Below are 22,641 nucleotides of genomic sequence, written 5' to 3'. Positions count from 1 at the left end.
TATCAAATAATTATCATGAAACTCAGCATTATGATTTTATTCCCTTCACAGCTAGTGTATATAATTCTGCTTTTACAAATTACTCTATCATTGATATTAAAACCCTGGAGTCCTATAAATCTCAGATCCTACTTTTTTTGAATATCATCTACTATGCTCATCAACCCCTCAATCCCATGTACTTTATTTTTCAATTATGAGATGGTGTGTCTAACCGTGGAACCTAATTTCTGCCTAACATCTTTGTAGAGTGTATATAAGTCAGATCTGGAGTGGCTACGTGGCATCGGCTGGATGCCAGAAGGCTCGGTAGAAATGAAAAGGGTGAGGAATGCTCAAGACCTGGTGAATGAAAGACTTTATAAAACACGGCCAGAAGCCTTGAAATTCACTAGCATTGCTGACACTCCAGATGTTGTCCTGGCCAAAGCCAATTCTCTGCAAATAAGTGAGGTAAGAACCATCCTGTTACCAAGCATTCCTTTTGTGGGACTGTTTTCAGATGATGCCACCCAAACAGAGCAAGTGGCCTGTTCCTCTTGGAAGACTTACTAACAAGAGCAACTCTAAGAATCTGCTAGTTTGGTAAAGACTAGTTTGGTAAAGATAGATGCAAATTAGAACAAATATTTCTTTAACACCTATCAAATACTAAAGCCTGTAGCATATTGGGGTGTCCAGGGGGCTCAGTCATTTAAGCACCTGACTTCGGCTCAGGTCATGAACTCACAGTTTGTGAGTTCCAGCCCCACATCAGGCTCTCTGCTGTCAGCACAGAACCCACTCTGGATCCTCTGCCCTCTCTCTCTCTCTCTCTCTCTCTCTCTGTACCCCCCTACTCATGCTCTCTCTTTCTCAAAAAATAATAAACATTAAAAAAAATCTGTAGCATAATGCTGCATTTTAAATGGTATAACATTGTATTAGCCATGGTTCTCCAGAGAAACAGAGCCAATAGGAGATATAGATATGTATAGGTATAGATATATGTATATATGTGTGCATATATATGTTTATGAGAGATATGTAGATAGTTCTGTAGCCTATATCTGTGTATACACACATACACACACACACACACACACACACACACACACACACGAAGAGAGATTTATGGAATTGGGCCATATGATTATGGAGGCTGGCAAATCTATGGTCTGCAGAATAGGCTGGAGACCTAGGGAAGAGTTGCAGTTCAAGTACAAAGGTAGTCTGCTGACAGATTTCCTTCTTGCTCTGCGGACGTCAGTATTTTTTCTATTAACGGCTTCAGCTGATTGGACAAGCCCCATCCACATTACAGAGGGTACTCTACCAAAGCCTACTGATAAAAATGTTAATCTCTTCTAAAAAAAAAATACCTTCACAGAAACATCTATAAAAAGTCTGACCAGGGGTGCCTGGGCGGCTCAGTTAAGTGACCGACTTCAGCTCAAGTCATGATCTCATGGTTTGTGGGATTGAGCCCCACATCAGGCTCTGTGCTGACCTCTCGAGCCTGCTGCAGATTCTGTGTCTCCCTCTCTCTCTCTGCCCCTCTTCAGCTCATGCTTTGTCTCTCTCTCTCTCTCTCTCTCTCTCTCTCTCTCTCTCTCTCTCTCAAAAATAAACAAACATTAAAAAAAAAAAAGTCTGACCAAATATCTGGGTACTGTGGCCTAGCTAAGTTAACACATAAAATTAACCATCATAAACATTAAAAACATTTTTCCAGGTTTTTAAGGCTTAATGTTTCAGATATCTACTTTTTATCACTGTATTAAATTAATACTTCCCTTCTCTCCACAGAAACTATATCAAGAAGCATGGAATAGAGATAAAACCAACATCACCATTCCTTCTGACATGCCAGTCATGCTGCAGGCTCATATTAATGCCCTGCAAATCAGCAATGTAAGAGCATAAATATGAAGTGTAAATGTCTTTATAGGACAGTATATGTCAGTGTGTAGAGTGTGGCATAATGGACAAATTACCTATCTTAGAAATGTGTACAGTTTTTGGTGCTAGACATTTTCTCTTTAGTACCATTCCCAATGCATTATGAATGGCAATTCTCTCTTTTAAATGTTAAATACAGGGGTGGGTCCCAGGACTACAAGAGTTGGGATATCTGAATCCTACTGGATTCCTCCTTTCAACGTTAAAAGCATTGTCCTATATCCAATGTCCATAGCTCAGTCTCATCGTATATTAATCGAGAAGAATGAAATTTCCTAGTTAAATTTCTCTTACATGAGGGAGAATGAGGTACTAGTCTCTTTTGTCTTTATAGCTTTTTTTTATTGATCCAGAACTTTCTTGCTTGATATTTCAAAGCCATTAGAAAAGCCAAAAGATAATTTTTAATTATACCCAAAGAATAAGATGTGCTTAAATATCTATGTCCCATTCCTTTAGCAGGGACTTATGAAAAGTCAAAGGGAAATATTAGGGGAGAAAAGTCTTACCAGGTCTTACATGATACCTTGATGAAGGTTTTCTAGCTTCACAGTTGGTTCTTAGTTTTCATGTATTGCGTGGTGGGTATTTTCAGATGTGTACCGTATTGTGATGAAGACAAATATTCAAAGTTAGTAGACCTAGATGTTTAGCTTTAAAATTTTAGTCAGAAGTATCCTACACTCCATAAAGTAAATGGCCAACCACCAGAAGAATTCAGAAATGTCTGTTTTAGACATCACAATGACTCTAAACCCATATCTTTCTATAATAACACTGAATGTAAATGGACTAAATGCTCCAACCAAAAGACATAGGGTATCAGAATGGATAAAAAAAACAAGACCCATCTACTTGCTGTCTACAAGAGACTCATTTTAGACCTGAGGACACCTTCAGATTGAAAGTGAGGGGGATGGAGAACTATCTATCATGCTAGTAGAACTCAAAAGAAAGCTGGAGTAGCCATACTTATATCAGACAAACTAGACTTTAAATTAAAGGCTGTAACAAGAGATGCAGAAGGGCATTACATAATAATTACAGGGTCTATCCATCAGGAAGAGCTAACAATTATAAATGTCTATGTGCTGAATATGGGAGCCCCCAAATATATAAAACAATCACAAACATAAGCAACTTTATTGATAAGAATGTGGTAATTGCAGGGAACTTTAATACTCCACTTACAACAATGGATAGATCATCTAGATACAGGATCAATAAAGAAACAAGGGCCCTGAATGATACATTGGATCAGATGGACTTGACAGATATATTTAGAACTCTGCATTCCAAAGCAACAGAATATACTTTCTTCTCGAGTGCACATGGAACATTCTCCAAGATCGATCACATACTGGGTCACAAAACAGCCCTTCATAAGTATAAAAGAATTGAGATCATACCATGCATACTTTCAGACCACAATGCTATGAAACTTGATATCAACCGCACGAAAAAGTCTGGAAAACCTCCAAAAGCATGGAGGTTAAAGAACACCCTACTAAAGAATGAATGGGTCAACCAGGCAATTAGAGAAGAAATTGAAAAATATATGGAGACAAATGAAAATGAAAATACAACAATCCAAGCTCTTTGGGACACAGCAAAGGCAGTCCTGAGAGGAAAATACATTGCAATCCAGGTCTATCTCAAGAAACAAGAAAACTGCCAAATACAAAATCTAACAGCACACCTAAAGGAAATAGAAGCAGAGCAGCAAAGACAGCCTAAATCCAGCAGAAGAAGAGAAATAATAAAGATCAGAGCAGAAATAAACAATATAGAATCTAAAAAAACTGTAGAGCAGATCAACGAAACCAAGAGTTGGTTTTTTGAAAAAATAAAATTGATAAACCTCTAGCTAGGCTTCTCAAAAAGAAAAGGGAGATGACCCAAATAGATAAAATCATGAATGAAAATGGAATTATTACAACCAATCCCTCAGAAATACAAGCAATCATCAGGGAATACTATGAAGAATTATATGCCAACAAACTGGACAACCTAGAAGAAATGGACAAATTCCTAAGCACCCGCACACTTCCAAAACTCAAACAGGAAGAAATAGAAAACTTGGACAGACCCATAACCAGTGAAGAAATTGAATCAGTTATCAAAAATCTCCCAACAAATAAGAGTCCAGGGCCAGATGGCTTCCCAGGGGAATTCTACCAGACATTTAAAGGAGAGATAATACCTATCCTTATCAAGCTGTTCCAAAAAACAGGGAAGGAAAACTTCCAGACTCATTCTATGAAGCCAGCATTACTTTGGTTCCTAAACCAGACAGAGACCCAGCAAAAAAAGAGAACTACAGGCCAATATCCCTGATGAATATGGATGCAAAAATTCTCAATAAAATACTAGCAAATCGAATTCAACAGCATATAAAAAGAATTATACACCATGATCAAGTGGGATTCATTCCTGGGCTGCAGGGCTGGTTCAATATTAGCAAATCAATCAATGTGATACATCACATTAATAAAAGAAAAGATAAGAACCATACAATCCTGTCAATCGATGCAGATAAAGCATTTGACAAAATTCAGCATCTTAATAAAAACCCTCGAGAAAGTCGGGATAGAAGGAACATACTTAAATGTCGTAAAAGCCATTTATGAAAAGCCCACAGTTAATATCATCCTCAAGGGGGGAAAACTGAGAGCTTTCTCCCTGAAATCAGGAACACGACAGGGATGTCCACTCTCACTGCTGTTGTTTAACATAGTGTTGGAAGTGCTAGCATCAGCAATCAGACAACAAAAGGAAATCGAAAGCATCAAAATTGGCGATGATGAAGTCAAGCTTTCACTTTTTGCAGATGACAGGATATTATACATGGAAAACTCAATAGACTCCACCAAAAGTCTGCTAGAACTGATACATGAATTCAGCAAAGTTACAGGATACAAAATCAATGTACAGAAATCAGTTGTATTCTTATATGCTAATAATGAACCAACAGAAAGACAAATAAAGAAATGGATCCCATTCACAACTGCACCAAGAAGCATAAAATACCTAGGAATAAACCTAACCAAAAATGTAAAAGATCTGGATGCTGAAAACTATAGAAAGCTTATGAAGGAAATTGAAGAAGATATAAAGAAATGGAAAACCATTCCGTGCTCATGGATTGGAAGAATAAATATTGTCAAAATGTAAATACTACCCAAAGCTATCTACACATTCAAGGCAATCCCAATCAAAATTGCACCAGCATTCTTCTCGAAGCTAGAACAAGCAATCCTAAAATTTGTATCAAACCACAGAAGGCCCCGAATAGCCAAAGTAATTTTGAGGAAGAAGACCAAAAGCAGGAGGCATCACAATCCCAGACTTTAGCCTCTACTACAAAGCTGTCATCATCAAGACAGCATGGTATTGGCACAAAAACAGACACATAGACCAATGGAATAGAATAGAAACCCCAGAATTAGATCCACAAAAGTATGGCCAACTAATCTTCAACAAAGCAGGAAAGAATATCCAATGGAAAAACAATCTCTTTAACAAATGGTGCTGGGAAAACTGGACAGCAACATGCAGAAGAATAAAACTAGACCACTTTCTCACACCATTCACAAAAATAAACTCAAAATGGATGAAGGACCTGAATGAGAGAAAGGAAACCATCAAAACCTTACAGGAGAAAGCAGGGAAAATCCTCTCTGACCTCAGCCGCAGCAATTTCTTACTTGACACATCCCCAAAGGCAAGGGAATAAAAAGCAAAAATGAACAATTGGGATCTCATGAAGATAAAAAGCTTCTGCACTGCAAAGGAAACAATCAACAAAACTAAAAGGCAACCAACGGAATGGGAAAAGATATTTGCAAATGACATATCGGACAAAGGGCTAGTATCCAAAATCTATAAAGAGCTCACCAAACTCCACACCCGAAAAACAAATAACCCAGTGAAGAAATGAGCAGAAGACATGAATAGACACTTTTCCAAAGAAGACATCCAAATGGCCAACAGGCACATGAAAAGATGCTCAACGTTGCTGCTCATCAGGGAAATACAAATCAAAACCACACTCAGATATCACCTCACGCCAGTCAGAGTGGCCAAAATGAACAAATCAGGAGACTATAGATGTTGGAGAGGATGTGAAGAAACGGGAACCCTCTTGCATTGTTGGTGGGAATGCAAATTGGTGCAGCCACTCTGGAAAACAGTGTGGAGGTTCCTCAGAAAATTAAAAATAGACCTACCCTATGACCCAGCAATAGCACTGCTAGGAATTTACCCAAGGGATACGGGAGTGCTGATGCATAGGGGCACTTGTACCCCAATGTTTATAGCAGCACTTTCAACAATAGCCAAATTATGGAAAGAGCCTAAATGTCCATCAACTGATAAGTGGATAAAGAAATTGTGGTTTATATACACAATGGAATATTACGTGGCAATGAGAAAGAATGAAACCTGGCCTTTTGTCGCAATGTGGATGGAACTGGAGAGTGTGATGCTAAGTGAAATAAGTCATACAGAGAAAGACAGATACCGTATGTTTTCACTCTTATGTGGATCCTAAGAAACTTAACAGAAGACCATGGGGGAGGGGAAGGAAAAAAAAAAAGAGGTTAGAGAGGGAGGGAGCCAAAACATAAGGGACTCTTAAAAACTGAGAACAAACTGAGGGTTGATGGGGGTGGGAGGGAGTGGAGGGTGGGTGATGGGTATTGAGGAGGACACCGGTTGGGATGAGCACTGGGTGTTGTATGGAAACCAATTTGATAATAAATTTCATATTTAAAAAAAAAAAAATAAATAATAAAAATAAAAATTAAATTAAATTAAAAAAAAATGTTTTGTCTTATGCTGTCTTTATTTACATTATGTCTTACGAATCTTATTTTGAGTACTTTGAATATATTCACTTATTTTCAATTCTTGTAAACAAACCTGTGTTTATCCTCAATAGAATCTTTACCAAAAAGACTGGAATGAGGCCAAACAGAAAGGCTATGACTTAAGAGCAGACGCCATTGAAATCAAACAGGCCAAAGCCTCCAGGGATATTGCCAGTGAGGTACGGTTTTATTTCCTTGTGGTTTTTTTTCTTCTTACAACAAATAGGGAGAGTATTTTTCAAGAATTTGGGGGGTTTAAAAAATCTATGCAAACAATTGCATTTTTTTTTTGCACTAAAGACTTACCCTATTTAAAACCATTAAAATGGAATGAAGCACATTAAGGTTAGTATAGATGAGGTATATGTATAAATGATTTCTAAGTTGTTTCTGAGTGGATGTAAAATAACACAAAGAGACTATGCAGAATTCTTGGGAGAATTCATTACATCTGATTGTTGACCAGTATCATTTTATCCCCCAAATATTTATGACATTATCTATAAATGTAGATAACAGGTGAAAATTTCACATGAGACTTAAGACTGAAATCGCACCTTATATATAAGATTTTATACTGAAGGTTTATGTATAATGCTCTCAGTAACCTTGTGAAATTTATTTAATAGTAATTTAAAAACTTAAAATAATTATCCTACCAAGCCCCTTACCCCCACTCCCAGCTCCAAATCTTTAAGCAACCCTGTGCTCTTTCTCTGGGTTGTGCTCTATTTTTTATCTCCCACATCTACCTGTTCCTTCTTATTTTTCAATTTTAACTCTAAACACAATAGCCAATCTATAGTATCTGCCTTATTCCCAGTTCTCTTTCTCTCCCTTTTATCCAAACTTTTCTATGTTATCCAAATATAGAAAAGAAACAGATGCTATCTTACTCTAGTCCTAAGAAACTTAGGACAAGTGTGGACAAGATGGAAACTCTTGTCTACAGGCCTTTTGTTGTCATCTGATTCACACCAATGACCTTGCTTTCCATTCCTGAAATATGCACCTTTTGCTTTATCTGTCTCCAAAATCACACAAATGACTTTTTCCTACTGAGGTACTCTCAGTGCTCTTGGGGGATGATCTGACTTAACATCCCACTTTCCAGGAAACCTTGGGGACCATGATTACACCTACTGTCTTATATTCCACATCTGAAATGTGTGATAATAATAGTATCCACTTCACAGAGATGTTGTGAAGATTGAGATGATAGTTGCTACTACTCAACTATTTTAACTAAAAAATTCAGCAATTTCACAAGAATCAACCTATACATTTGAAGCACTCATAATAGTATTGGGCATTTAGTAATTCCTCAGTAAATGTTAGCTATAATTTTTTATAATTACTCTCATTCACCATGCTACTTCCCTCCTGATTTACTCATATTCTGTATGAAACTACCAAAAATAGCCCTATTTCCTTACTGAAATATGTAATGACTGCCAACGTTGAGCCAATTTACATTAAGGCAGGGAAAATATTCTGAAAACATTTAATGAAAAGTCCTCTTACTACATTATTTTCATATTTTTTGGTCTGTTTTTTCACAACTTTAGTACAAATACAAAGAAGGATACCGTAAGCAATTGGGCCACCATGTGGGTTTCCGCACCCTACAAGATGACCCCAAATTGGTCTGGTCTATACATGCTGCCAAGATCCAGAGTGACAGAGAATACAAGAAAGCTTATGAGAAGTCTAAAGGAATTCACAATACGCCATTGGACATGATGTCGATTGTTCAGGCCAAGAAATGCCAGGTCCTGGTTAGCGATGTTGATTATCGCAATTATCTGCACCAGTGGACATGTTTGCCAGATCAGAATGATGTGATCCAGGCTAAGAAGGCCTACGAACTGCAGAGCGATGTGCGTATATTATCAGCAGACTCTTGGGGAGATATTTGTCTCTGTATATCATCACAGTGTGTTCCCTAGGGACATAATTTAAGTGGTAATCGTAATAGAGCCTAACTTAATCTGTACCTTTCATGGTAGTAGAGTTATTTTGAACATTCTCTATCTTACAGAGGATTCCTTTTCATGTAGCAAGGCCTTATTAAGACAAAAAAAAAAAATCACCCTCTCATTCTATGTAATTAGATACAAAATTTCAGTCCCAGTTGTTTCAACCCATTACAGTTGTACAATCAGATATCTAAATTTCAGAAACAAATGTGAACTTAAGGAAATGTTAGATTTTAAGTTCCTCTGACACATATAGGAAAAATATGTATATATATATATATATTCATATTTATAGAGAGAGGTGTATATAAGTAAAAGTATATATTTTTTCCTCATTATATATGCATCTAAAGACCTTTTTCTCCCAAATTCCTACAGATGTTATTCTAGTAGTACCAAAATGGCAGATTTCAAATGGTGAGCACAGAAGCTCAACCTTATATAAAAACAAAATCAAGCGCCATTGCTATCTGTCATTCTACAAGTGTCATTTGTCAGTCCTGTTCCAATTCCTGTAGGATATGGTGAACTTCTCCCAGAAATGTGTGCCCGGGATGTAACACCCAAATATTAACAATTAGTGTTGATCCTTCTGTTTCATGGGATTAGCCACCCAGTTGATTAGAGGTAGTGTGTGGCCCCCTGGCATTGTGTTCTTGTGGGAAGATTTGACTCTTCTGCCTTCTGTGGTTCTCTCCTTCATGTAGAACGTGTACAAATCAGACCTGGAATGGATGAAGGGTATAGGATGGTTGCCAGAGGGTTCTGTGGAAGTGATGAGAGTGAAGAATGCCCAGAATCTCCTGAATGAGAGGCTGTATCGTATAAGGCCTGAGGCCCTCAAATTTACCAGCATTGTTGATACCCCTGAGGTCATCCAGGCAAAGATCAATGCTGTACAAATCAGTGAGGTAAGCCGGGTTGATGATACATTCAGACATAGTGGAGAAGTCTCAATTGTGAACTTTAATTAATTAGAAGTCTCTAATTGTGAACTTTAAATTGCTAATGCCAGCATTAGAACCTTGAACAATTATGTATCCAGATAGAATTTCATACAGTCGATCAATTAACAGTATCCACATTTCATTTATTTAGATAACTCTTTGGTTAACATAAGTGTGGTAGACATCTTCATACCCCACAGACTCTGATAACACACTTTGAATACATTTTGAGGTCTTGCTTGTAATACAAGTCCACCAGTTAATACCATGATCACTGCCACCTTTTTATTTTTAATCATGAGGTAAGTTGAAAAGTCCAGGGGGGTGGCCCCAATATTAGATATTATCATAGTTATTTGGGCCAAGAAAGCCAGAACTTGATTAGCAATGTGGATTTTCATAGTTACCTGCATTGTGGGTTTACCTGCCTGGTAATTACATGTGAATTAATGGGAAAGGATCATTTTACTACCAGGTTTCTGACTCATTTTCTATTTATATCATATCACACAAGAATATATTCTTGTTGAAGTCACTACTGGCATCTTTTAAATAAAAACGCAATGAAAACAAAATGTGATCTATGTTTTTACCTGAGATCATCCAAGGAGAACCTTTAACTGTACCTATAATTTATTCACGTAGTAATGGACTTATTTACTTATCACCCACCCTTTGTTTTTCATTTTTACCAGCCATTGTATCGTGATGCCTGGGAAAGAGAGAAGGCAAATGTGAATGTGCCGGCTGACACTCCAGTGATGCTGCAGTCCAAAATCAATGCCATGCAGATCAGTGATGTAAGGAACTATACATCCATTTGCTTTACACAGTATTTTTGGCCTAACTGAAACTTAAATTGATACGCTCCAGAGGGAGTTAAGCAAAAGGCATTTCCCTACCATTCCTTTTATTTCTAGTCTTTAACGATAAGTGCTCTGTGTGCACACACACATGCAAATGCACTCGTATGTGTATGCATGTGTTTATAAATAGAGATGTGTGTCCTTATCTTTTTTGGAAGGAAAAATGCACTAGTTTCACCAAAAACAATATAAAAACATATACATGCAAGTATAGTAATATTTGGTTCTCTTTGTAGTGGCCCATCATTGATTTTTCCTCTTAAAGCAAAATGATATATATATATTTTCTCATTTTCACATGATTTACTGTCTCCTAAATTACTTTATTTAAAAAAATGAATTTTAATTAATTCATTAAAAATCTACTGGCACTTAATTTCAGTATGAAACCAGCCTATTTTATAAATCTTAAGGGGAGACTAATTTTCAGCGTAACTTAACATATTCTCTTAAACACATCAGTAATGCTGACTCAGTGGCTCCCTCTTCAGATTAACTGTGGCATTGCAATCTCCATTTGCAGAAACAATATAAGCAAGCGTGGGAAGACGTCAAGATGACGGGTTATGACCTGCGAGAAGATGCCATTCCAATTCAGCACGCCAGAGCTTCCAGGGATATCGCCAGTGATGTAAGAGCTACTCCTTTCACAGACTTAACCAACGCTAACAGACAACACACGAGAAATTAATACTTGTCTAATCTTTAACTTATTTGCGAAGGAATTATACTTAAGTAGAATAGAGATCATCGTGATTAAGTGTCTTGTTTTAACATCTCAAATTCAGGAATAACTTTTACAACAGTTTGGTGATGCTTTTGCATCAGGGCTTGGCTCTTCTTATGTTTAAGAACAGATTTTTATTTTCTTTTCAGCATCTTGTCAATATTATTTAATTTACAAGCAGTTATAAAAATTCAATGGATAAAAGTAATTCTGAGGGTTTTTTTTAATGTTTATTTTTGAGAGAATGCAAGCAGGGGAGGGGCAGAAAGAGAGGGGGACAGAGGATCTGAAGTGGGCTGTGTGCTGACAGCAGCAAGCCCAATGTAGGGCTCTAGCTCACAAACTGTGAGATCATGACCTGAGCCCGAAGTTCGAGGCTCAACTGACTGAGCCACCCAGGAGCCCCAGAATTCTGTTGTCTCTTGAAGTGCAGCATACATAAGTTGTTCCTGTAATAATTTTATGCAGTTGATGGATAAGCATTTTTAAAAAGTTATGATTTAATGTGTGCTAGAAAAGTATTAATTTTCCCCATTTACATAGAATGATAAATTTTAGAACAAAAATATTTTAAAGTTCACACTTTAAATTTATTTAAACAAAGAATCTAGTTGATAGACTAAAGTATGAAGTACTGATAGTACTTGATTGTGGCAAAACACCTGTGAAGGCAGTAGATAGTGACTGAAGTTTGGGAAACACCACATAAGCCTATATTGGGAATAATCCAGAAGCACAGTTCTTTCCTTCGAGGTGCTCACAATGTTTTCATGCATGTAGACATAGACAAAGCAATGTGTTAAGAATCATAAAACTTACAGTATGGACTTAAAAACAGGGCCCATAAAAGGCTCATCTAAGGGAGATAGAGTTATTTTGAGCAGGCTGTTTAGAAAAAGTGAGTTTGGAAAAATAATTCTTCTTTCTTCTGTTCACATACACCAGTATCTATACAAAACTACTTATGAGAAACAGAAAGGTCATTATATTGGATGTCGCACTGCCAAAGAAGACCCTAAACTGGTTTGGGCAGCAAAAGTGTTAAAGATGCAGAATGACAGGCTGTACAAAAAGGCCTACAATGACAACAAGGCCAAGATCTCCATCCCGGCAGACATGGTGTCCATCAGTGCTGCCAAAGAAGGCCAGGCATTAGCAAGTGATGTGGATTACCGCCATTACCTGCACCACTGGTCTTGCTTTCCCGACCAGAATGATGTGATCCAAGCCAGGAAAGCCTACGACCTGCAGAGTGATGTAAGTTGTTGCTTGTGCACAGAGTACCAACTGAGGTTCCTGAGGAATGAGCTGTTTCCCAGGGAGAAAACCTTCCAGAGCTTTGCCTGGTCGTTCCTCCTAGGACCCAGGAAAACGCAACTCTCCTTACATGAGCATCTCTTTAACATCTTACCAAGTTTACTGATTGCCTTCCTTACTGCTGGTCTTATTCAGAAAGTGTTTTTTCTTTCTTTCTTTTAGTGGTGCTACCAGATTTTTTCTATGGATTCCTTAATATATGCTGTGTCTGTAGTTTCCTAAACATAAGAATTCCTATGGTCCTTCATTGAATGACAGGGCTACTTCCTTGAAATTAATTTTAAAGGTTAGCAGTGTATTCCAAACTCATTAGTTTCCTTAATTCAGTGTTCTTCACAATATGGTGTTTCATTAGTCTACTTAAAGTATTTTTTGATTCATATTTTCTGCTCATCCAATCTTTTAGAAATCATGGATTCCATTAGGGTATTAATTTCTTATGTAGAATGAATGCCTTCTTTAAATTATTTGAACTTGATTCCCATAAGCTTCAAGGGATGCTTTCATGATGAATGAATTTGTTATAGAAAAGTGTATCCATCACTTGAAATGAATTGCCAACTGGTCGATGTAGGCCAGTTTCTAGAGAAATTCAGTCTCTCCATTAACCTGAATAACATTAGCATATAATGGAATGCATATGAATCAAGTTCCTAAAGGATGAGGAAGGCAAACTTCAAAATCTATATGTAATCCTTTTTGAGAATCCTTCTGAATTTTGGGTATCCATCATACTTTACACACTAAAATATACAATGTCCTTCTTCATTAAGATAGAAATTTTACTGCATTTTCACTCCTCTTAATACCTTTTTTATCCTGATATTTGTATCCTATTAACTGGTTATTAAAATACCATTTCTGAAAAACAGAATGATTTTTTTTATGAAATTAATAACCGGTGCTTAACATAGAGCAATTTTTTCTGGTTAACTACTTATCTATAGCTGAAAAAACAGGTTTGAATAACCAAGAAAATGCAAATCCCAATTCAAAGGGAGGTGCTATCTTGGAAATGGAAGAAAGAAAAAACAACTGAGATCAAAATTGTGGAACCAGGGATTGAATTCCTTTATTTTTTTTTATTGAAGTATACTTGACACATAAAGTCACATTAGTTTTAGAGGTACAGCATAGTGATTCAACAAGTCTACACTCACCAGAAGTGTGGCTATGATCTGTTACCATACAACACTATATCAGTACCATTGACTATATTCCCTATCCTGTACCTTTTATCCCTATGACTTATTCATTCCATAACTGGAAGCCTGTGTCTCCCATTCCCCTTTTACCCATCCCCCCACCTTCCTCCCTTCTTTAAAACATTAGGGGTTTTTTTTGTTTTTTGTATTGATTGGTCTCTTTCTGCTTTTTTTTGTTTGCTTATTTATTCATTTGTTATTTAGATTCTACATGTAAGTAAAATCATGGGGTATTTGTCTTTCCCAGTCTGACTTATTTCACTTAACATAATAGGTCCATATGTGTTGTCACAAATGGCAAGACCATGGTTTTTTTTCTGTCCTGAGTAAAATTTCATGTGTACATGCATATGCATACACACACACACACACACACACACACACACACACCTACCACACCTTTGTTATCAATCCATCTATTGATCGCTTCCATACCTTGGCTATTGTCGATAATGCTGCAGTAAACATAGGGGTGCACGTAGGTCTCTGAATTTGCATTTTCATTTTCTTTGGGTAAACACCCAGTAGTAGAATTGCTGGATCATATTATATTTCTATTTTTAATTTTTTGGGGAACTTCTTATTTACCACAGTGGGACTGAATCCTTAATTATCCCTTTAAAATACACCATGTGCCAAGTACTGTGCTAAGCACTAAAGATACAACAGTGAATGAAGAGGAAGAAACAAGACAAAGTTCCAGACAGTAGGGAGTTCATACTGATAACAAAGAAACAGATGTTAACTACAGAATATCAATAGAAAAAAATCAGATGGCTGAGAAAGAGTGATCCATGGTGCTATGAAAAAGTGAGGAGGAAAACTTACCAAGGAAGTACTGAGTAAGTGGGAATATAAAGGGAGAGTAGGAGTTGGCTCTGCAGAATGACCACCATATGCAAAGGGGTCTGTATACAAACAAGAAACCAAAAGTCCATTGGGGTCATAATGCATAGGTTAAAGGGAAGCACATATAAGACAAGACTGGAAGAATTGGTAAGGACTGGTGCTAGATTATTATCATCTTCTAGTCCATGTTAAGACTTTGATCTTTGTCCTAAGACCAATGGGAAGCCATAGGATGCATGTGGTGCATCAGATTTGATTTGTAAACTTTATGACGATCATTCCAGCTGCTGTGTGGAGAACTTATTACTTTAAAGCCCACCTGAGCTGGTATGTTACTTAAATATAACTCAAAATCTTCCATGCATCCCGCAGACAGAGAGCTCCTTCTGCATCATTCTGCTTTTTTAAGAGTGTGTAAAGTGCCCCTGCTACAAAAAAACAAAGCAGAACAGAACACTGCTGTGCATTTGAGGAATTATGTCTGTCAATGCTCATTTTTAATTATTGTTTGTGGAAGGTAAAATATAACATAAAACTGCTTTCTTACTTTACCACAATTAAAAAAACACTGCCTCTACTTAACTTTGTTTTCTTTCCCAGGCCATCTACAAGGCTGACTTGGAGTGGCTACGTGGCATCGGCTGGATGCCCGAAGGGTCTCCTGAAGTGTTGAGAGTCAAAAATGCCCAGGAGATCCTACGAGACAGTGTCTATCGGACACCTGTGGTGAAACTCAAGTACACAAGTATTGTCGACACACCCGAAGTTGTCCTTGCTAAGTCAAATGCTGAAAATATTAGTATTGTAAGTCACTTTTCCCCTCTGTGTTAAAATTAAATCATGCTCATAAATGATAAATAATTAACTTGGCAATCTGTTTGTATGATAATGATGTTGATGATAGCAAAGATTTTAATCCATAATGTTGATAGGGCTGTTTTATTATTGTTCATAAACTTTAAACAAAAACTCAAAGTACTAATAAAAGGTAATCATGAATTGGTACCATTACCAATTTCATATTAAATTTGAGTAACTTATATGAAAGACTTTTGGAAGTTTTTTTTCCTTAATATGAAAAGATTTTAGATCAGAAAAGTTGAAAGTTGTGCCCTGGAACTCGCAAAATTACAAGTTGCAAAGTAATTTTGTTATTGTTGGGTCTTTCCATAGCCAAAGTACAGAGAAGTTTGGGACAAGGATAAAACTTCAGTCCACATAATGCCGGATACTCCAGAAATTAATCTTGCTAGAGCCAATGCTCTTAATGTGAGCAATGTAAGTACCTCAACAGACTCCCTTTTTGTTTATAAGTTCACCAGCTGGTGCTATGATATCCCCAGGGAACTCTTCATAGCCAGGGGAGAAAAGATTGGGTGGGGATGGGGAAGACTCCTTAACATAAGTCCTTGACCAGGAAAGGAGCAGGGGGCACCTGAGAGGCTCAGTCGGTTAAGCCTCTGACTCTCGATTTTGGCTCAGGTCATGATCTTACAGTTCGTGGGTTTGAGCCCCACATCTAGCTGACACTGACAGCGTGGAGCTGCTTGGAATTCTCTCTCTCTCCTCTCTCTCTGCCCCTCCCCCAGTTTGCATTCTCTCTGTCTCTCTCTCTCTCATAATAAAAAATAAAGTTAAAAAAAAAAAGTGAGGAAAGGAGCAGATCCTTGGCTCTGAGTCACCCAGCAAGGCCAGTTACTGGTGAGCCAGTGTCAACATGACAGAAAGGGAGAAGGTAATAAGGACCAGAAAGTTTAAAGAAGAATGAAGAGACACATGACCAAGAAAGGGGAATTAACAACAGTCAGATGAACAAAATAATTATAAGAATTCTTGCAAAACTTTATACATAATAATTTTAAAGCCTGGATCTGTAGGGGATTTTCTAGGATATCATAAATTACCAAAATGAGCCCAAGGGGAAAAAAAAAACATATAACAAGAAATTAAGAGGATTATTAAAGACTCTCCTCCCTCCTCTCAGATGTCAGGGTCATCCAGATGATTTCATAGAATTCTTTCAGACCTTTAAGAAATAATCAAACTATAATAGAGCCCAATGAAAGAAGGAAAGCCATCACAATTTCCAAAACTTGTCAAAGATAGTTCCACAAATGAAAACTGTAAACCAATAGTGAAGAAAATCTTAAATATTAACAAATAAAGTTTAATAGTATGTGAATATGATACGAGAAAAAATAATTAGGGTTCATTCAGGAATGCCAGGAGGGTTCCATATTCAGAAACCTAATAATGTGTCTGAACAAAAGAGAAAATCACATCTTTATTTTAATAGATTTGAAAAGGCATATGACAAAATCTAATATCCATTATTTTTAAAAATAAAATCCTAGGGGCGCCTGGGTGGCGCAGTCGGTTAAGCGTCCGACTTCAGCCAGGTCACGATCTCGCGGTCCGTGAGTTCGAGCCCCGCGTCAGGCTCTGGGCTGATGGCTCAGAGCCTGGAGCCTGTTTCTGATTCTGTGTCTCCCTCTCTCTCTGCCCCTCCCCCGTTCATGCTCTGTCTGTCCCAAAAATAAAATAAACGTTGAAAAAAAAAATTAAAAAAAAAATAAAATCCTAATAAAATAAGATTAAATGACTATCTTCTTGATGTGACTAAAAGAATAAATCTCAAATCAAAGCCAGACTCATTCTCAGTAAGTTAAGTTTCTCATTCAAGCTAGGAATGAAACAAGGATGCTCATTGATACCACCATTATTTAATGTTTGCTGGAATTTCTAGCTAAGTGAGTAAGCTCATTCAAGCCAAAATAATTACATAAGAGTAAGAGATAAATATTGGGTTTAAAAAGGCAAAATTATCATTACCTACAGGATAAATCATTATGGCTGGAAAAAGGAAGAGAATGAACTAAAGAGTATAATTAATAAAATGAGAGAATTCAGTGGCTAGCTACACACTTTAAGAAATCTCAAGAAAGGTACTGTCTTCATGGATCATAGAGCTTTCTTGTGAGTAGAAAAAGTATGACCCTAGAAGAAGTATACTACCTTAATGTTGTTCACCATGGTTTGGAACTTGACATTTTTCAAAAAATAATAAATCTTTGTGAGAGAAGGAACCTGCCCAGAAAAGATTCCTCACCACATGCCAAACCACACCATCAATTCTATTATAATGGGCCACTTGGGAGCTAGTTTTTTCCAAGAGATGGGAAGAAAATGAAATTTTAGGGCGTTGATACATTTTTTTCAGACAAGAATAGTATTATGGTGCAGTGCTTTCTCATCACCAAACTGCAGCATAAACAAAGTCCTCAGCCTCTTCTTTTCCATCCAGAGGCACCTTTGGCTGGACAATCAGGGAAAGTCTCATGTGCTCTTTTTTGTATGATATATTTCTTAGCTGGAAATATCAGAATCCTACAGCTGATATCTCGATGTAAGCAAGAGTAGTATTTGAAACTATACCAAAAGTTACAAACTTCAGATATTTAGATATTTGATATTAAGACATTAATGAAGGACGCATGTGTGGCTCAGTCAGTTGAGTATCTGATTCTTGATTTCCACTCAGGTCATAATCCCAGTGTCATTGGATCGAGCCCCGCAATGAGCTCTGTGTTGAATGTTAAGCCTGTTTAAGATTCTCTCTCGCTCCCCCTCTGCCCCTCACCCCTGATTGTACACACTTTCTTGCTCTCTCTCTAAAATTAAAAGTAAAAAGACATTAATGAGAATGGCTTGTGCTTTGGAGGAAATCAAACCTCCCATGTGAATGCTAACCAAAAGGTACATTTTTTTAAAACATGGTGTCACTATTACTATAATCTTGATAAAAGTCACTACTTAAAACTGTTTCTATCATTTGGAAAGCACAACTTTTTCAAGATATTTGTATATAATTTTCTAGGTAACCAGCAAATTCATGTTAAATTAACTCATTTAATCTAATCACATGAATAAAATATATAGTGCTATTTTGTTTTTATCCAATGGAAAAGTTGAGACTTAAAGTTATTGAGGAATTGATCCGTGTCTCAAAGTTAGTAGACGAAGTTTTGGTCTCAAACCCTGATTTTTTTTTAACTCAAATAAAAAATATATTTGAACACATAAACAAAAATTTAATACATAATTAAAAACAGTATAACATATGTAATAAAATAAAAACAAATTCTAAATAACATCACGAGTTTGCATTAAATATTCTCCATTTTAATGTGGGAGAACACTCTACATTTAAATGTGGAGAACACTTTTATTTTGTTTAAAAATAAAAGTCAATTGTTAAATAGGCCTACCCAAAATTCATACAAAAACTTGAATGAAAATTCATACAAAACTTGTCTACACTCATATTTCAGATATGCAAAGCCCGTGAAACTCAATAATTGAAATTCATCTTTCTGCACTTTTAAAGCTTCCACATTGATTGGTATGATTTCTGAATTATACATTTAGATTACTGTTACTTCTTGTTTTTTAATGTTTGTTTATTTTTGAGACAGTGAGAGAGAGCGTGAGCAGGGGAGGAGCAGAGAGAGAGGGAGACACAGGATCTGAAGCAGGGTCCAGGCTCCGAGCTATCAGCACAGAGCCCAATGCAGGGCTTGAATCCACAAATCGTGAGATCATGACTTGAGCCAAAGTCAGACACTCAACTAACTGAGCCACCCAGTTGCCCCTAAATTACTGTTACTTTCGAGTCTTACATCATCAACACAGAGTGTGTCCATTTAAATATGAACATATATTTGAAAAGTTATCTGTAAATCACTACCTTAATTTCTGTGTATAAATAAAAACACACTGCATTTTAAAAATGGCTATTGGGGCACCTGCATGGCTCAGTCGGTTAAGCCCCTGACTTCGGTTCAGGTTATGATCTCACGGTTCATGGGTTCAAGCCCCTCATCAGACTCTGTGCTGACAGCATGGAGCCTGGAGCCTGCTTCGAGTTCTGTGTCTCCCTCTCCCTCTGCCCCTTCCCCTCCTCTCTCTCTAAAAAATGAATAAACATGAAAAAAAAATTTTAATGGCTATTAACATACAATTGTGCTTCAGAAGGAATATCTAACTTTCCCAAACAATATGCATCATCAACTACATGAAAAAAATCTAAGAAACCATCCTGGGGAAAACCTCCCCACAAATATAAAAAGTGTATAATTCTGAAGATGACAGAATTGAGTTGAATTTTAAAATTAAATAAATTGGAATTATTAACTTAAAGAAACCCAGTAATTTCTCATTAAGTCTGACCATAACCTTATCCCAGTGCTACTGATACAAGAAGTATCTAAAAAAAAAAAAAAAAAGAAGCATCTAAACACTATTATATAAACTATGAATAACTATATAGAGGCCATGATTTAAATTAAAAAGAAACAACTCTTGTCAAGCCCAGATCTTTGGACTCCATACACAATTTCGTATTCCAGTAGCGTGGTGCGGAATTATTCTTTTACCTATCCTCTTTTCAACCTATTCTGGGACTTCAAAACTGTACTGCTCTGATATTAATTCTACTTGAGCCGCTGAAGTTATTGGTACATTTGAATCCAAAATGATACCTTATTTTTTTCTCCTCTTCAGAAAATTTACCGCGAAGGTTGGGATGAAATGAAGATGAGCTGCGATGTGCGGCTGGATGCCATCCCTATCCAGGCTGCCAAGGCCTCCAGGGAGATTGCCAGTGACGTAAGTGTGGCCTTGTTTAACTTCTCAGTTTTTAAGCAAACATCCTAGGTGCATCAAGAGCACATACTGTGACCCATCTGCTTTGTTTTTCCATCTCCAGTATAAATACAAGCTTGACCATGAGAAGCAGAAGGGACACTACGTGGGTACCCTCACAGCCAGGGATGACAACAAGATCCGGTGGGCCCTCATCGCTGGCAAGATTCAGAATGAAAGAGAGTACCGGCTGCACTGGGCCAAATGGAAGACTAAGTTCCAAAGCCCTGCAGACATGCTTTCCATCTTGCACTCTAAAAAATGCCAGACTCTGGTCAGCGACATTGATTATCGCAATTACCTACACGAGTGGACGTGCATGCCTGACCAGAACGATGTGATTCAGGCCAAGAAAGCCTACCAACTGCAAAGCGATGTGAGTGGGCTACATTTTAGCATGAGCTCTTTTCTCATTTTGCCATGACTCCCAGAAAGTTTGTCATTAAATTTTATATCACTGCTTCCTGTCTTTATACAGCCAAGAATTTGGTTTTAGTTACATCATATAGTATGGTGTCAAAAATCATCAAAGCTGTGAAAGATGTAGATTTTGTATTAAGGAATATATGGTTGTGTGACTATAAATCTTAACTGTGACTGTATAAAGACAACTACTGTGAAAATATTATTTATGGAATTTATGTAGCAACAAAGGTACAACGTTGGCAGTCTGTGGAAAGGATGTAGGCACAGGTAGGCTTTTTTTCAGTTGATATAGTGTTTAAAAATCTTGAATTAAGTTTCCAAGGTTTTTTTTTTTTTTTTATTTTTTTTATTTTTTTATTTTTTATTTTTTTTCTGAAATTTATTGACAAATTGGTTTCCATACAACACCCAGTGCTCATCCCAAAAGGTGCCCTCCTCAATACCCATCACCCACCCTCTCCTCCCTCCCACCCCCCATCAACCCTCAGTTTGTTCTCAGTTTTTAACAGTCTCTTATGCTTTGGCTCTCTCCCATTCTAACCTCTTTTTTTTTTTCCTTCCCCTCCCCCATGGGTTCCTGTTAAGTTTCTCAGGATCCACATAAGAGTGAAACCATATGGTATCTGTCTTTCTCTGTATGGCTTATTTCACTTAGCATCACACTCTCCAGTTCCATCCACGTTGCTACAAAAGGCCATATTTCATTTTTTCTCATTGCCATGTAATATTCCATTGTGTATATAAACCACAATTTCTTTATCCATTCATCAGTTGATGGACATTTAGGCTCTTTCCATAATTTGGCTATTGTTGAGAGTGCTGCTATGAACATTGGGGTACAAGTGGCCCTATGCATCAGTGCTCCTGTATCCCTTGGATAAATTCCTAGCAGTGCTATTGCTGGGTCATAGGGTAGGTCTATTTTTAATTTTCTGAGGAACCTCCACACTGCTTTCCAGAGCGGCTGCACCAATTTGCATTCCCACCAACAGTGCAAGAGGGTTCCCGTTTCTCCACATCCTCTCCAGCATCTATAGTCTCCTGATTTGTTCATTTTGGCCACTCTGACTGGCGTGAGGTGATACCTGAGTGTGGTTTTGATTTGTATTTCCCTGATAAGGAGCGACGCTGAACATCTTTTCATGTGCCTGTTGGCCATCTGGATGTCTTCTTTAGAGAAGTGTCTATTCATGTTTTCTGCCCATTTCTTCACTGGGTTATTTGTTTTTCGGGTGTGGAGTTTGGTGAGCTCTTTATAGATTTTGGATACTAGTCCTTTGTCCGATATGTCATTTGCGAATATCTTTTCCCATTCCGTTGGTTGCCTTTTAGTTTTGTTGGTTGTTTCCTTTGCTGTGCAGAAGCTTTTTATCTTCATAAGGTCCCAGTAATTCACTTTTGCTTTTAATTCCCTTGCCTTTGGGGATGTGTCGAGTAAGAGATTGCTACGGCTGAGGTCAGAGAGGTCTTTTCCTGCTTTCTCCTCTAAGGTTTTGATGGTTTCCTGTCTCACATTTAGGTCCTTTATCCATTTTGAGTTTATTTTTGTGAATGGTGTGAGAAAGTGGTCTAGTTTCAACCTTCTGCATGTTGCTGTCCAGTTCTCCCAGCACCATTTGTTAAAGAGGCTGTCTTTTTTCCATTGGATGTTCTTTCCTGCTTTGTCAAAGATGAGTTGGCCATACGTTTGTGGGTCTAGTTCTGGGGTTTCTATTCTATTCCATTGGTCTATGTGTCTGTTTTGGTGCCAATACCATGCTGTCTTGATGATGACAGCTTTGTAGTAGAGGCTAAAGTCTGGGATTGTGAT

The 22,641-nt window shown here is 37.3% G+C and overlaps 1 protein-coding gene across 29 annotated transcripts in view; it reads left to right on the top strand.

Moving 5' to 3' along the window:
- NEB (nebulin) overlaps positions 1-22,641 on the top strand; it is a 222,045-nt gene that overhangs the window by 113,958 nt on the left and 85,446 nt on the right. For all 29 annotated transcript variants that reach the window (XM_043576703.1, XM_043576705.1, XM_043576679.1 and 26 more), the window contains 12 exons: positions 250-453; positions 1,789-1,893; positions 6,884-6,991; positions 8,381-8,692; positions 9,499-9,702; positions 10,434-10,538; positions 11,128-11,235; positions 12,277-12,588; positions 15,303-15,506; positions 15,876-15,980; positions 20,265-20,369; positions 20,470-20,781. In XM_043576703.1, coding sequence (XP_043432638.1) covers positions 250-453; positions 1,789-1,893; positions 6,884-6,991; positions 8,381-8,692; positions 9,499-9,702; positions 10,434-10,538; positions 11,128-11,235; positions 12,277-12,588; positions 15,303-15,506; positions 15,876-15,980; positions 20,265-20,369; positions 20,470-20,781 — 2,184 coding nt within the window. The remainder of the gene's footprint in view (positions 1-249; positions 454-1,788; positions 1,894-6,883; positions 6,992-8,380; positions 8,693-9,498; positions 9,703-10,433; positions 10,539-11,127; positions 11,236-12,276; positions 12,589-15,302; positions 15,507-15,875; positions 15,981-20,264; positions 20,370-20,469; positions 20,782-22,641) is intronic.

The sequence above is a fragment of the Prionailurus bengalensis genome, chromosome C1 (genome assembly GCF_016509475.1).
Source record: "Prionailurus bengalensis isolate Pbe53 chromosome C1, Fcat_Pben_1.1_paternal_pri, whole genome shotgun sequence".
NCBI lineage: Eukaryota > Metazoa > Chordata > Mammalia > Carnivora > Felidae > Prionailurus > Prionailurus bengalensis.
The sequence above is the reverse complement of the archived record's forward strand: the minus strand, read 5'-3'. Positions and strand labels throughout refer to the sequence as shown.